This window comes from Oculina patagonica, chromosome 1 (assembly GCF_052425735.1).
Source record: "Oculina patagonica isolate OP01 chromosome 1, crgOcupat, whole genome shotgun sequence".
NCBI lineage: Eukaryota > Metazoa > Cnidaria > Anthozoa > Scleractinia > Oculinidae > Oculina > Oculina patagonica.
Genome location: NC_135758.1, coordinates 19,466,617 through 19,483,653, shown reverse-complemented (window position 1 = coordinate 19,483,653; position 17,037 = coordinate 19,466,617). Strand labels below are relative to the sequence as shown.

At 37.9% G+C, this 17,037-nt stretch overlaps 3 protein-coding genes across 3 annotated transcripts in view; 1 reads left to right on the top strand and 2 right to left on the bottom strand.

The window, feature by feature from the left end:
- The window catches only part of LOC144660640 (tRNA:m(4)X modification enzyme TRM13 homolog), a 124,349-nt gene that overhangs the window by 85,608 nt on the left and 21,704 nt on the right, over positions 1–17,037 (bottom strand). The window lies entirely within an intron of this gene.
- Positions 142–1,104, top strand: LOC144636872 (melanocortin receptor 4-like). The gene has a single exon (XM_078496079.1). The coding sequence runs from the start codon at positions 142–144 to the stop codon at positions 1,102–1,104; it is 963 nt and encodes a 320-aa protein (XP_078352205.1).
- On the bottom strand, positions 2,215–17,003 carry LOC144660443 (exocyst complex component 5-like). The gene is made up of 20 exons (XM_078521067.1): positions 16,840–17,003; positions 15,943–16,185; positions 15,189–15,383; positions 14,592–14,656; positions 14,439–14,467; positions 13,719–13,828; positions 13,340–13,384; positions 12,062–12,205; positions 11,702–11,781; positions 10,893–11,003; positions 9,810–9,908; positions 9,018–9,165; positions 8,232–8,340; positions 7,158–7,281; positions 6,512–6,598; positions 5,853–5,961; positions 4,773–4,929; positions 4,115–4,173; positions 3,734–3,835; positions 2,215–2,822 (listed from the first exon to the last, which is right to left on the bottom strand). Exons 1-20 carry the CDS (start codon positions 16,861–16,863, stop codon positions 2,736–2,738), a joined length of 2,127 nt encoding a protein of 708 aa, XP_078377193.1. The 5' UTR covers positions 16,864–17,003; the 3' UTR covers positions 2,215–2,735.

Genomic DNA, 17,037 nt, shown 5'->3' with positions numbered 1-17,037 from the left:
TCATTGGTTAAGCCAATATGCACAAAGTTATAAAAGAAACACAACCAGACATGCAAGCTGTTACGGCTTGCGTGTGATCTTCGAAAATTTTTTACCATCATTATCCGATTAAGACCTGACCCAGCATCAAACACAAATAGAATGGCGAACGTTACTACTGAAGATGGAGCTAACACATTCAAACTGGCACGATTACGGTCAATGAACACATTACCAGCAGGCCTAACTGTATTTTTCATAGCCCTGAACATTTTTCTCTCCATCACAGCATCTCTGGGCAATACTCTGATCCTCATTGCTCTTCATAAAGTGACTTCTATTCATCCTCCGACAAAACTTTTGTTTCGATGTCTGGCAGTCACCGATCTTTGCGTTGGCCTCATTTCGCTACCACTCTTTGTTTTAACTCTTGTGATAACTTTTGTGGCTGGGATTACAGACATGAACAGGAATCTTTTATACTACAGTGACCAAGTTAACAGCGCATCAGGATATGCTCTGTTTGCAGTATCAGTCTTGACATCAACCGCAATAAGTGTGGACCGATTTCTGGCGCTCTTTTTGGGACTGAGGTACACATACGTTTTAACAGTCAGACGAGTCGGAGTGGTCGTAATTTGTTTCTGGTTGTTGAGCTGCACACTCGGTGCTTGGAGATACAGTGCGTGGGGTCGTGATATTGCCCGGACTGTTTTAATTATTTTGATGTTGCTTTCTCTGTCAGTATCGCTCTTCTCTTACATCAGGATCTATCTCCGTCTCCGTCTCCGCCATCGTCAAATTCAGTTACAACCACAAATCCACCAAGGACAATTGCAACTGGCAAACGGTGGAGAAACTCCACTCAATATAGCTCGATACAAGAAGACGGTTTCCACCATAGCATGGGTACAGTTGGTATTACTTGCTTGTTATATTCCCTTTAGCGTTTTTGGTACGCTATTATCGCGCAGAAAACTGCCTGAAAGTGTGCCCGGAATGGCTACGTTTTTCCTTGTTGTAGTCTCCCTTCTTTATTTAAACTCATCTCTGAACCCGATCCTTAACTGTTGGAAGATCCGAGAAGTGAGACAAGCAGTGAAGGACACAATCAGACAGTTATGAAACTGTTGTAAATCAAGCTAGGCCTGATAGTTGCATTGTCTTATGTTGTAAGTCTTTGTTTACGATGAGATTTCAACTAAACGTAACTTACAACATTGTATAGTTTCTTTGAAACACTAAATATAATCAAATGACTCGGCCAAGAATATTTTGTACCCTCAGTCGCTACCAAACTGAAATCCAAGTTCTCAGTCACCGCAAGCGACTGAACAGAGGAGGAACACAGCATGATACAGAACGACAAGATATTCCTTTTTAACTCGGAAGAGTTGTAGTGAGCAAGGTGAATTTCACTCCTTCCCTCGAATCCTGTTAAACATAGGCACGCAATACGTGCAAGTGTTTTGAGGCCTCGAGAGAATTAGACCTGTTCTCTAATTACCTACATTTCTAGTTAAATTACGTAATATTAACATGCTTAATTACCAGCTGAAATATTGTATTGATGTCAGTTTTCTTAAAGTAGACCAAAACTTAATTTCTCCAATAATATTATTATTTTGCGCAACCTTCAAAATACAAAAAGGAAAAATAAAAAGAAAGAAAACAATTTGCAATGAATGGGAACTTTATCTCTTGGCCTTACGGCCTGCTCTCGAAGAGCAGCTAGATGACAATCACACTAAGTGAAGTGAACTGAAGTGTGGAAAGTTTAACATCATTTCTTTGGCAAATCTTTACTTGTCAGTTTGTTGTTTTCAATTCTTGTTTCATAATAAATTCTCCTAGTTTATAGCCACTTTGATTTAAAATCAAATTTAGGTGAACCCGTACTGAACTAACTAAGATGGGAGACAAAAAGTAAGAAACAGCAAGACAGTCACTTGGGCTCTGTTTGTACATTGATCAAAAGCAAAAAAGTTCAAAGTGTCAAAAACTTCTACTGAAGATAGAACCAAACGTTTTGGGCATAGCTCTTCTTCAGTTCTCTGTTTTTACCTCTTATCTAATTCTATGTATAAGTGTATGAAATTTGTATCGACATTAAAGATAAATTTTGCAGTAAATTAACATATTCTGTAGGACCACCCTGAAAATCACCCCGGTGAGAGAAAGCTCCCAGCTGGCACAACAGTATTCTGGAAAGACTTACTAGAAGCAGTCACCAGGTAAACATATAATTCTACACTTTTAATAAAAACAATTTTCCAATTATTTACACTGTTAAATCCCAGTAACCCTTGAAGCCCCGACACCAACATACAAAGTATTTTCACAGGTTTACATACAATAGCTATAGAATTTTAATCTTATGTCAGGGAATCTTCCCTTAATGATCGGTTCGTTTATTCTTGTGACATGCTGCTTGACTTTTTATTGACATTGTGAGGAGAATTAAGATGCAGATCCCTCCTAGGGTTTGTTCAATGATTCGAACCCTCCCTGTGCGTCCTTTGTTTGGCAGCAGGAAACACAAACAAGAACCGGCTGGGAACAGGTTAATTAACCCGTGACGTCACCAAGTCGTGACGTCACGACTTAGCGGGAGGGGGGGGGGGGCTTGGATACTACATTAAACTATTCGTTTTCCTGCTCCAATATTCCCGTCGACTGAGGAAGAAACCTTCTGTTCACTGGTTTTATTGGGTTCCACTGATCTGAACAGGATCAATGGAGTTGTCAATTTAGGTTCAGATGAAGTGCTTGGCAAGTTTGGCAGTTCTGTAGTCAACTCGAAGTTGCACAAACTGCTGAAGAACAGCTTTGTCTAGCATTGCCTAAGAGACACAACAGAATAAACAACAGTAAGAACTACTAAATAAAAAATAATAATAATATCCTCCATAGAAATAAAAAAAGTATTAAAATCTAAACATAGGAAGTACAAATGTCACAGATCTAAAATATAAAACATACAAGAATTGAAACTACTTGAACTACCTACTGTCCTAAAAAAACTAATTAACAATACGTCGTACAACTAAAAATATTTGTTCATCGTCTAAAAATTGTTATCCATTAGGAACCTTGTAAGGTTTTTCTTAAAAATCGTGCATGGCATTGGCTTTCTTAAAAATACTGTGAGAGACATCCAGTCATTTGTAAAACGGAAGTAGGGCACTCTCTTTCCGGTTCCGTTTTAGGTTTAGGCAGTTTAGGTAGGTATCCATGTCTAGTGTTGTAGCCATGTAAACTTCTTAATGTCGAGTTAAAAATTTAAAAATGTTGCTTCAGCCGAAGCATTTCAGTGACTGCCGCTCATTTCTGGTCATGTCTGTTCTAAGACTGACGGGTTCATCAATACTGTATCTTTTAGCTGATGGTTTCCTTAATTCCCATCACTTGTCTGCCTGACAATGTATCAATATTATAAAGAGAAATTCGATGTTAATCAGCTTTTGGAATAAAGAGATTTTACATAATGCAATCACGATGTCATCACTTTAGCAAGCTTGGGCCAAACTGGGGACAGAATACTCTTGGTGACTCTAAAGAAAAATTTTAGCTCGTTTAAATTCAATGAAAGCGTTCGAGAGTCTTGGAGAGTGCACGACATTTTCAAGCCAAACGAGAGCAAGACTTTGAACTCTTTAACTTTCAGACTCGTCTGGCCAGGGCTTTACGGAAGACACCCACGTATAACGCATAACGCATAACGTACACGCATTACGCGCCTTCACACACGTACCAGTTGCTCCTCTGAACAAACTTGCTTCAGGTTTTCTGGTTGAACGACCAATAAGTTCGTCAGGGAGTACAACTTGTCGAATAGTTTTACTAGCAACGGAATCTAAAAAAAAATCAAACCGAGGAATAATTCTCATTTGCAGTATTGCATTACATTGCAAACTTGCAAATAAACTTTCAAGCGTCAACACTAGTGACAAGGAACGAAATGAAGAGAAGTTCCTAAACCTTCAAAACCTCGAAATATTCTTCTTTGTAATGGTCATATATTTCTTTGTAAGTTCTAAAAATTTGACAGTACATCAAGATATTCCCTTGTTGATAATTTTCTTAATTCTTCACACTTGTCTGCTCGAGGGGCTTAAGAAGAAAATACAGGTACCTTGAACGCCTTGATACAGCTTCTGTACTCGCTAATATCACAGATTGCCACCATTCCTCCTAAAAAGCAACCACAACGACGAATTTAGAGAGAGTTAAAAGCTCATCAATTTATTTTATTAGTTAAGTCACCGCCTTCTTTAGAATCAAGCGACGCTGCGTGTTATTCTAGTCCCCTACAAAGCCGTTATCTGGGGCGTCACGCACCATTCACGTGACGTAAAGGAGTTCGCGACGTTTGTGGACTCACTCCGGCTATTCCTAAATCAGGATATTTCACCATCCAACACCTACATGTATCTATAGTCCGAAAAGTAGTATAATTCGCTGCTTTTAGCACACTACCCTTTGGAATTGTTCAATGAATTATTTCGAAAAAAAAAAATAGAATATTTCCCTATAAACGCGTAGTTGCCAAACAAAGCGAATAAGATGGTACCCGGCCCAAACAATTCTATATTTTAACACAAATCCATACAGTTTCTCTTGCTGGTTGCCTCGAGTAAGGGAAGAACTGAGGATGGGAAGACAGATGAAAGTCTGTTAGCAACCACAGACGGCACTTTCGTCACTTTATCCCCGCCAACACATGCGCTACTGGGTTCCCACCGATAAACAAAACAAGCAACAAGGAAGAATGTAAAACAAACATTGCTTGCCTATTGAAGTGTACTGAAACTGTTGTAGATGTTCAAACAAATGACGGTGAATTCGCGTGCCGAATTCTGTCAGAACTGATTCCAAGTTCTTTCCATCAAGCGACTCCTGGATGAACGCCAGCTGGGAATATACAAAATCACAAGTCTTGGCGCACGCCTGAAAACACAGAACAAAACAAAAAGGCCCAGTAGTTATTGACTGATTCGTAAATACTTTTCTGTACTTTCTTACAGGCAGGATCGTTTCTATCGCATCGATCGTTTGAAAATACTGAGACGATCGTAGGCGATCGAAGCAATTGGAAGCGATCGGGGGTTTTCATATGATCGTCCCGATCGCTTGGTATGAGCGAAGACCTACGAAAAACAATCATTTTAGCCCTAGATACTACACAATAGAGCCTTCAATGAAAGCACAAAACTTGTGGCCTTCTATCTTCTCAGTTATTGCTGTTTTACGGCGAGGAAGGGAAAGAGAAGCTAGAAGGATAGAACACGGGCGATCCAAGCGATCACGATCGCCCCAATCGCCGCAGACGTTTGCGATCGTCTTTGTAGTGTTGTCAAATAATCGCCCCGATCGCAAGAAAACTCTTTGAAGTGACAGAGGCAATAGAAACGATCGGGGCGATTATATGAGAACCAGCCTTAATAGCGCTGGTTGCTGGTTTGCCTTTTTCCAGGCGGCATTCCTAACAATGTTACGTTCATTCGCAATAATTGTTTGAGTGTTTGTTTACGAATATTCTTGTTTACACATGTATATTGTCCCTGGAAAGGCCCATAGTTTACTAATAAACAAAAAAACTATTTAAGCAGTGAAATCCGCTGAGCTAGTAAGCAAAATCGTCCTATACATTTTGAATGGCATCTGTCTGTACACAAGAGCAACAAGTACAGTGGATTCCTGATTCCTCGAGCCTCCAAGGGAAACGAAAATCGGTTTAAGAAATCGGGGGTAAAATTGCCTTGCTTTACTGGGAGGAGGAGCGGGAAACTACGCCAACAAAGGAACCAAAACTGAACTAAATCATTATAATGCAGAACATCTTTCCAGTGTTAACACAAAAAACTCATTACCATTGTCCGCTCCACAAGTCCTACTCCATGTTCCTCAGGTCTGAAGTCTGATTTCTTCTGCTCTGTTGACATTATATTCTTTATCCAGCCTGTCATTGAAGTGAGAATCCTGCAATCGAATGTCCACATCAATCAGTTAAGGAGATTATTTAATATCTAGTTTCTCCTTACGGTATTAATACACTGAAAAGCAAATTGGTAACCAGTTGGTAAATGTACAGTGCAAACACTGTACATGTGTCCTTTTCTTCTTTTCCTTTTTTTGGTTAAAACGTTTTTTCAAACGCTTTGGAAAAGAGTTAGTTTAGTTTAGCTTATATACCGAAAGTACTGCAACCTGATTTGTTTTGCGTCAATTCTTGCAGCAAGGATTTTCCTTTACAAAAAAAAAATCGATGCAGCGTTCACAGATTTTTTTCCTAATCGCCCAACTTATTGGTTTGGTGCCGCGCGTACATTGGATCGTCATTTACACACGACGGTTCGCCTTCCGATTTATTGCGGTGGACAAATCGCAGCGTTTTAATTAGCCTATAGTTTCCTAATAATTAATCTCCCTGGAGAAATCAATAAACTAAATAATACAAGAAAGACTGAGAAGGATTACAAACTGCCCGTGCCGTCTTCAGGTTGAGTGTTTCGTTATCACATGTGCTTACCGGTCTATACCCGAGTCCAGTTTACTTTCCATCATTCCCATCACCTCCTTCTTTTTCCGGACGCACTCTGCGTACACGGGTGATGACCTGAGACAGAAGTGTTATCTGACGAGATTACAAGTTTAACGAGTAATGCCCAAAAGTCCAAACTGGGGCTACACAAAGATATTTCGGGTTGTGCAGAGTTAAATGTTTCATTTATTTAGTATTAAGTATCTGTAGCAAGAGAAGCTATGAGTGAAATGGAATTGGAGCGCCGTGCTCAACAGGTGACTGCCTGGAATAATCTCCTGTGGTAGGGCTTTTGTTTTTTGTTTTTTGTTTTTTTAAACATTCAATCTTTTCTTATTGTATCATTTCGTTACGATACTCAAAAAAAAAAAACACAAAAACTGAAGAAAGGGACTTAGCAAATTCACGACAGATTTACTCGAATGATAAAGGCGTTGCTAGTGAGAACGAACATCACCATTAGAAAACAATGGAAAATTCGCTAACTCGAATGCTTACTGTCGTGAGTGATCTTCATATTAGTCAAGGATCTAAGTTGGGTTCACACCTTAGCACGAAACAACAGGCCAAAACACCAGCTACAAGTACTTTTCCAGTCTAGATCACAACATGAAAAGCTGCCCATAATACTTACGCTACTAATCCTATGACACAGTCTGTGAAATGCTTTTCCAGCAAATGAAATATAGCATTCGCTTGCTCGACGACTTTAAAAAACAAACTCTCTGGGGGTGTTTTAGGTTCTGCTGGCGGTAACGCTATCAAACAGACAAACAAAAACTTTGTTAAAAGTATGTAGAAACTGAGTTGTCGAGGTGTTCTAGAAATACCAGGTGGTACCTATTTTAAAGAACCGTATGAAATTGGTGGTTTAAAGTAAAAACATTGCAGCAATCATTGAACTAAGCATTAAAGATGATTTCCAGTCCGTACTGCGCAATCTCCGCCTGCAATGTTTGTGAGTCTCACAAACAGAAGAATGTTTACTAGCAAAAATTAAAATTCCGGGACAAAACTTACCTTTTTCTTCATTATTAACGCCAGAGATCCTTGCAAAACAATAATAACGAGTAAAAGCAGCTCGACGGTATTTCAAACGGACGTTTTAGCTCATCGTGAATCAGTTCTTGAACGAAACGATCCGTAATCGCGAACTAAAAAACTTCATGTACGCTATCACCGAAGTGTAACGTTTCAACGAATTCAAAACAAAAATGAAAACAAACCCTAAGTCTGCGCAGTACGGACTGGAAATCATCTTTAAAATATACGAATTTTAATATGGCATGTAAGGGGCTTTGTCACAGAATTTAACAGAATAAAATGATTGTTGAACAGCCAAAATATATATACATTTATGTCGTAGGAAACTTAAAAATAATGGTCCATTTTTATTAACAATTGCTGTATAAGAGAAGTGAAACTGTTAACAAGCGTCTTTGGCTGTAGGTTGCTAGGATGAAAATGGATTACAACTTGAAAAATAGAGGCTAAACTTTTCAAGTTGTTTCCGCGCGTCTTCAAGAAATCGAATTTCTCTCCACAAATTAGAGTTTTGCCCTCCTTTAGATGTTCAAAGATAACATTTTATACAGGATAAGTTGCCTACCACTAATTTCAGAATAGTATCGACCAAAAATCTGCAAAATCCTCGTGACGTCCAGTAGTTCCTTTAAGTTTGAGAAAGAAACAACAGACAACTGCATACCTTGCAAGGTCACATTGAGAGCGTAATCTATGTGTTCAATACATAGATGATAGAGAAGCTTTAGATAGATTTCCACTCCATTAGCTGCCATGTCTGACGGAGAGGACAACTACAAGAAACAAACGTGCACACTGTTATTAAACTGAGGTTAAACTGTAACAAAGCTGGAAATGTCCTCTTGCTAAATGAAGAAAGTAATTTCAAAGCAGAATTCCATATTGAAATAAGATTCTTTGCAAATTTCAAAGTTGTTCGAGCCAAACCTGGAATAGCTGTGACGGGATTTTGTCTGTACTCTCCATTGCCAGCTACTTTAAATATATCCTCGCCTTCTTCAGTAATCCCAACTTCATAGTGACTGACTGACTGACTGACTATTTGTCGATGTATCAGTCAATAAAATCAATCAAATTGATCAACTGATTGTCACTTTGATTTATGTATAAATTTATTGTTCTACAACATCAAACCATTGGTTTAACTTTCTGCTTGCACATGCGCCTGTAACGTTTTAAAGATATTCCCTTAAAAATCTCACAGATTTGTTTGGTAAAGTCTTTTGCTGAGTATCTTCATTAAATTATAGATTCGCATTATAAAAATCATAGAATAATCAGAAACTAAATTATTTTATGGAAAACAATTGCTGTCACACTCGTACAAACTTGTTGCCACAATAAATTTACAAACATCTACAGTGTATTGACTACTCTATGCTTCGTACCCTATACTTAGCCTATTCTCCTAGAGGAGAGTAAGGAACTACCAGTAAGTCATGCTTCTTACCAGCTCACATCTCTTCAAAGCCATTTTGTTTTCTTGCAAAAGACTAACAGCTACATCTTGAGAGAGCAGAGTTTCTCTGCTGGAGTCTAATGAATGTGTCTGCATCCTGCCGAGGGGGATTCGTTTGGTAATTTCCTGACTTAGGAGACTGGAAACAAGATAGAATCTCAGTGTGAGAAGGTCTGAAGTGTAAGCCTCTTCTGCAGCCAACTCTAAGAGTCTGGGGAGGGGTTTTTCCCTTTCTCCTCTCTAGTTGCCTGTTCCCGGACTCCCACAAGATTTGTACGCAAAAAAGAGGCTAGTGACACATTGGCGAGAGAAATGCGATAGTGCGCCAGTGAAATTACCAGTCAGAGTATTATATGATTGGATTTAATATAATGAGTGTATATTTGCAGCACCAAACTACTCAATACAAAGTGTTTTTATTCTTATACCTGAAAAATGAAGAAAACAAGATTGAAGTTCTGAGTGAGAAGGTGGTAAGGTATAGGTTTGTGAAGTGACGTTACCCTGCCTTGACATTCACTGGGCTGATCAAGCATTAAATGAGTACAGTTAACCTCTATTTCCTTTGGCGTTGAAATGTAAAAATAAATTGTAATCAAGCTATGCACCTATCAATGTTAAACTTCAGAAGGGGGGGGGGGGGGGGCTGGGCATAGGCAGGTGATTTAAACTGAGCTGAGATTTTCTGTTGGAATGTCCAGTTCTGGGCCTCTGTGGATATTCAAAACTGTCATTAAACTTGTATAATATTTTGTAAAATATCAGTAGAGGTTACAAACTTACCCAGCTCCAGTTGGTCTATCTTTTTTTTCATGGTTTATTGAATGGTAATATTTCTCTAAGATGGCACTTGATTTCTCTGATAGGAAAACTAACTCTGTTCTGTAAAGAGAGAAAACTTATCTAATGACTTCCTAAAAAAAGTAACAAAATAGTCCACTGTCTTTGTTAATCAGTTTAAAGCGAAACTGCAAATTAAAGAGAAACTTGAGGAATATGTTTTTCAGTATGTGGGACATGCTCCTTGGGAAAAATTTATATATACAATGTATTTCTGAAGTTTTCCAACAGGAGTATAACCGCCCCGGGGGGGGGGGGTGTACTTCCTATAATGTCCTATACGGGGAGGCTCTGCCCAAAACGGGTACCTTTTTCATGCTGTAGGTATTATAAAAGGGTAGGGATTTCACAAGTTTAGGTATAATATGAAAGGGTAGGGATATCGGTCATTTAGGTATTTAAAAGGGTTTAAGTCGTTAAACGAAAAAGCGTTAGTGTACGTTTTCCCGTGGAAGGTCACAAATATTTCGAACAGATGCACCTTATGGCTGTATCATTTAAATTTAGCATCAACACTTCCTGTTTTAGGCATATGTAAGTCTTTTCGGTATATGAAAGGGGTACCTTTCTCCAGTAAAAGGTATACGAAAGGGCCTTTTCTGTCAAAATGGTATTATAAAAGGGTAAGGAGTTGGACCAAGGGGCAGAGTCTCCCCGTAAAAAACTTTTTTGAGAAGCCCTGCTGCCCCCCACCTCTCTGGGGAGTACATAACCCAAAACCTGCTGCATTGTGGTTGGGCACTCTATCACTAAGCTACAGGAGAATATGGTGCTTTGATCTAGCTAATAATGTCTTGATTTATGGTTCCAAGGTGGCTGAAGACCACTTTTGAACACTTTTTCCAACTTATTTGAACCTCAAAGGAACACAATATTTTGAAGTAAATAATTGCCTCAGTTACGCTGTATGGTGATAACCACTTGACACATACTGATACTCACTTTTAGAAAATGATTATAAAAACTACGATTGGCTGAAAACTAGGAAGCATTCTCTGTTATTTAATTGGTACAAGTAGTACATACTTGATATATGACGACAAATATTCACTGAACAAATTCTTCCTTAATCTCTCCAGAAAATTTGAATCTGATCCAAGCTTGTAAACAGAGAGTTTTTCTCCAAGCTTCTTTGCCCTGCAAAAAATGGAATAGTTTAGCTGTGAAGTTTACATTATTTTAGGCTACCAAACATTTCTGCAGATTTATTTACAAGGTCAACTGTAACAATTTCCCCATAACATAGAGTGAAAAATTATAACCCACTATGGTTTTTGTTTTGGCAAGTGAAGACAGTTAGCTCAACTCGTTTTTTTTCCCTTTTTTTACCAATAGTGCATACTGGTACATTTAGAATTTAGAAATACTGAAAAACTAATTAAGAACACCAAATAAAAGTACTGCCCAATGGCCCTCAGCTGAACATTCACAGGACAGGCTTTCCTTTCTTTCAAGTTACACTTGCTTGGAACCAATTAACGTTGATTTACAGTTAAGTTCTGAAAGTGAAAGAGCTATTCCACAGAAAGATTTGTCAAGCAGGTTGATAACTTGACTAAAGTAAACAACTACAGGATATTGTCTTTGTGTACCACCAAATTTTCAGAACTAGCACTAAAAGAAATGTATGGAAATCATAAAGGAGAATTTTTAATTTGACTGACTGACTGACTGACTGACTGACTGACTGACTGACTGACTGACTGACAGACGGACGGACAGACGGACAGACAGACAGACAGACAGACAGACAGACAGACAGACAGACAGACAGACGACTGACTGACTGAGTGACTGAGATCGATCGATTGATTGATTGATTGATTAAGCATCACCTTTCATATAACATCTGCAGGTTCTTCAGTGACTGTTCCTTGTCTGAACCGTAGTTCCGGAGCTTTGAATCAACATGTTTCTGTTGTACAAAAAAAGTTAAAAATTTAGCCTGCTAAGGACTACTAACAGTAAATGCCCTGGTAAGCAATTAATTTTTCTGAATAAAACACCCTTACTCCAATTTAGCAACTCTAGTATGAGTATCATTTGCAAGCATTGCAAACCTAAAAGATAGCCAGGTTTGCAGCTAATATGAAATAACACCAGTATTAGGTGTTACAGTGTAGTTTATTTTGCTTTAAACTTGCAAGCCTCACATCAGAAGCTAAATTTTAAAATTTGTAGGATATTTGACATACCTTTAGCACATCCTCATGAATATTCTGTACCATTTTTCCCATTACAACCTCGGCATTGTTACCAAACACTTTGTCAACCATGCCGTGAACACGCTCACAAAGTGGCATCACATCTTGAAACACATCAGCGGCACGGAACTGCCCCTAGTCACACACATTAAACATGAGTAAAATATTTGTAAGCTAACAGGTGCAGTAGAACCCTGGCCACCTCTTGACTATCTCATTATTATAGTCACTTATTTATGGCACAAAGGAAAGTTCAATCAGACATTTTCTTATTAAGGAGTGTCTTTAATGCAACCAAAGTTTCAAGGTGGGGTAACCCGCCTACCCGGGGTCCTGGGTAGGTGTAAATAAGAAATTCAGCTCCAAAATTCAGTAACTTAGTACTGAAAGGAATAAGAGAAAGAAATATATGAAGCCATTTTGTTTGTTAAAGGAGCTAGGTCACGGACAACGCATTTCTAAAACAATGGCGAGTTTTTTCAAGTTCGTCATTTGTCTTAATCTTGGTCAGTCATCCATCCTTGTTTACCATCCTTGTTTATTTTCGCTGTAATCAGAAAAATGACATGACCTTGCTCCTATAAAAAATTATTTATAAACAATAGACCATTTCAAAATTGCCTTTTGACTTGGAGTTGGAACGAGAACTAGTCATGAAAATGTGCTTCACCGGCCTGCACATTCCTTTTCATGCAAATCAAACACATTTTCATGTAGTATGTATGTGAAAGGAATAAAACACATCCACTTTTACATGTATATCTATATACACATACATATGTGTCATAAAAACTGGAAAGTCGATTTTGCCGATATTTCGTGTTTATTTAAACACTTCATCAGGGCAACTGATGAAGGCGGTTTAAACCGTTACACAAATACGCGTAAGCTGGCCTGAGACGCTACTATTACAATCAAATAATAATGCTCGCGGGCTAGGTAGCGTGCGTTACAATAAAATCTAAGATACAATAAAACTCAAGATGCGCACGTGCTTGATCACGCGCTTCACAAAAATCAACAGAAAATTAAAGATAAGTACAATAACTCTAAAAAAACATCTCTTCTTGGGTTTCTACTACAAAAGAAATCATCACTATTTAACCCCTATATACTATTTAATTATATACACATACATGTATAGCCTGCATGGAGCCATCTCCTGTTTCCTTCACCATTCAGCTCCATGCAGGCTAATATTTACACACAGCAAGACAGTTAACAAAATATGGAGAATTATACATTAAAGTGAATGAAATACACTTTCACCTTTTGGCTTTGCTTGATAAAAGAGTCAATGCACTGGGAGTAGCCCTGTAGAAATGCAATCACTTTGTTAAGATTATTGCGTTTATAAAAAATATTACATTTAACAACGAATCACGAAATCATTGAAAATTCATTGTGAAACAATCCATTGATGGAAGATCTGGGCTCATTTAGGACATCTGACTCAGAACTATTCAAAACACATCTCTATTTGAACTCAGTTGTTGTGTAAGTATAGCCAAATGATCACTTCTTTTTTTTTTAACTGAGGACAGACGACATGTAGAGCTTATGGTGCAAGAAACAAGTTCATTATTTTTTTTTTGAATGTATGTCTAGTTGTAACAGTACACTATGACAGATGGCTCAATACATGAACCTTGAATGGAAGTAAGGTCTCGGCACAGCTCCTCATCCTTGTGATACTCCCCTGGTGATGGGCATCTTCAAATTCTTCAATCAGAGCCTCTTCCACTCGATCATGGCACTCTGCATGTACGGATGAATGGCAAAATAAATACACTTACTTACAAAAAAGTTTGTCATATAAAGCTCCTACAAATCCTTCGAATATGTTAAAACAATGTAATATAAACACTATAAACTGAAAGATGGGCAGGGTACAAGAGTTGACTTTATAAGTATAGATACAGATTACACTAGATACAGATTACAGATTATGTAATACAGATTACATATATATACATGTAGAATGATATTATTAACAATTATTCCACAAGCATGAGTTGGATATGACATGGTAGATAGTCGCACCAAGTCGGCTATAACGATCTCACATCCAACATATGCAAGTGTAATAATTGTTTCATTAAAAACACTCAAAGAATTGCAATTGGTTTATATTTGGATGGGATACTTTGCAACTTAAAACAATTTTCACCTTGGTGAAATCGAACATGGAGCACTGCAGCATAACAATACTTATGAAATTAAAAAAACAAACTTTACACAAAATGTAAAGGGCCTATTATATTTGAGGCAATAAAAAAAAACCCTTAAAAGCTATTTTTTATAATTAAAATCTAATGTAAGCTGCTTGCTTTATTTGGACGTCAATGGTGTGTCAAAAAATACTTACCTTTGATTCTCTCTTTAACAATTCCAAACCTTGAACCAAAACAAAGTCAGATGAAGTGTTGTCATTTTATTTCACAATATAAAATTATGTGTAGTTATAACTTCAGTGAAATTAAGAAAACAGTGAATTTTTTGTCCTTTTGAATAGTCATACCTTTCTGAAGGAAGTTCTTGAGCAATAAGGGACAACTTCTGTATGATATTTGCAGCTTCGTGAATCTACAATAACATAATAATTGCGATTATTGAAACAAAAACAATGTAACATTTACTGGATTGTAGTCAGTTATGGATTGGTTCATGACTGTGCATTTTTAAAACAACTCTTCAAAAATTCTTCTTTAGTTGTTGAATGATACCTTCTGCAAATATTAATAATTTATTCTTTGTCACAGAACTATTTCTGTGTTCAAACATACTTGTACATGTACAGTATTTTTGAAGCAAACTTTTTACACATACATACATTAATGTTCTGTTCTATTCAATTCTGTAGCAGAATTACTGGAATTTTGGCTGGGTTTGTACGTACACTGTAATAGTTATCACACCCCCCCCCCCCCACCCTTACCCAACCTCGGCACCCTGGATAGGATCCTGCTCCACCTCAGAATTTTATCTGGTCCTCCTTACAACTCCCTGGACCCACAGCTAGCTCTGAGTTCTCTTGCTAATTCTTAGGCATGTGATTTTACTTGATCTTAGGGCAGTTCTCCCAACCCTGGAGTAGACGAGCAAATGCCATGCATACCTGAAATTGGCTTGTAAAAACACTTGAAACTAGCTTTCCAGTGGCAAACTCATCAAAGTACTTCATGAGTTCCTGAGCCTCAATGGCGCGTGACCGTGGAGTGTTGATTCCCTCTAACTGGTCTCCCAAGTGAACAACTTTGGTGGCAACATAATTGATTCTATCATCTAGCTCTTGGAAAAGGCCAGTAGCAGACTACAGATGGAAAGAGAAAATAACAATAGAAAAGAACATGTAAATCAGTATTCTTAGTCATTTAATGTTTATCAGCTCTCTGTTTTTCAGGATTGGTAACTCTTTAGTAGCCACTGAGCTCTTCTGTGTAACATGAGTAAATATAATTACATAGTGTTGTTCCAGAAAATATCCATACCCCTCCCACAGAAGGTTTTTTGGTTTGCCCTCCCCCCCCCCCAACCCTCTGGATATTTCAGTTAAGCTTCATACTTTCCTTTTAAAAATTTGGCTATTGAGACCCCCCACCCCATCAGAATTTGTAATGACCTTCCATGGGGTGGGTTGGATTTTTTTTCTGGAACTGCACACTTTTGCCACATCATTTCATTAAATTATACGTAAATTTATTCTAACTAAGCAGGTACAGCAGAACTTACAAAAAAGCCTGCAAATACATCTTAAAATACAATGCTACGTCTGTTTTTCATATTGGTCACCCTAGCTTGCACCATTCCCCCCCTCCCAAAGAAACACACATGCATGACTGTATACGTGATTGTATGTTACATTACTGTACCTTATAAGTTGTTTCCAGTTCTTTGGTCTTCTGCTTATGTTCTTCTTGTTCTTTAGCACAGAGTTCTTCAAGTTTGTTAATTCTACCTTGCATCTTTTCATCTAAAGCTGTTAGTTCCTTAATGGTTTTTTCAAAAACATCTGACAAAGTTTTAGGGTCAAAAGCATCGGCTCCACCCTTTGATCCTCCACCAACCACTGTGCTCGCCAGACGCTCCACATATTCATGGGCATCAAATTCCCCCTAAATAATGAAAGAATAGGATCAAATTTCTCAAACTCGATAGACATTTAATGTACAGCAGGGCTGTCATTAGGATTTTAAGCAGTTATTACATTAACGTTATCACCCATAGCATTTCAAATCCCCTGTCCCTTTTGCTTTCTGGTCCACCAAAAACAGCCTGTAATATTTGAAAAATCCATTATTACACAGTTGTCCCTTGACTAAGAGGCTTAACTAATGTACATGTATCAGTCAAATCGAAGGTTCAACATCCCCTTGCCGGGCAACTACCTGGGCAGATGACTCGTTTCAAATCGTCTGCTCATTGAGCTAGCCATATCGATGAAGCCCCTTGAAAAGTGTACTTATTAATTTTGGGCGTGCTTATTTGGGAACGGAAATACTAAAAATAATATTGAAAAAGTAAAGGCCCTATACTGCTCTATGACTCTTACAAAATTTGTCGTATAGATATAATAAGTTTACATTGGATTGTTTATATACATGTATAAATATGTTGGACGAATATTTTCATTACTAGACGTACAACTTTAAAAGCTCTAAAAAAAGAAGTTTAAGGTTTTATTTCCTTCAAGCAAGATTTTAAAATGACAGGGAGAGAAAGTCAAGTTTATGCTCTTAAACGCCACACTAAATCAAAACATTACATACCTCGAACTCCTCAAATGTAGCCATTTCTGGATTAAAACTGCAAGGATTATTCACTGGGGAATTATACCGCCAACATGCCGAGTTTTCAGTTCAAAACCAAGCAGGATCGAAAACTCCGCCTCTGTCCGCCATGTTTGTTTTTAGGCGCCGTGACAAAGTGGTACCCAGACTTCCCTGCAAAGGCTGATAGGAACGCCT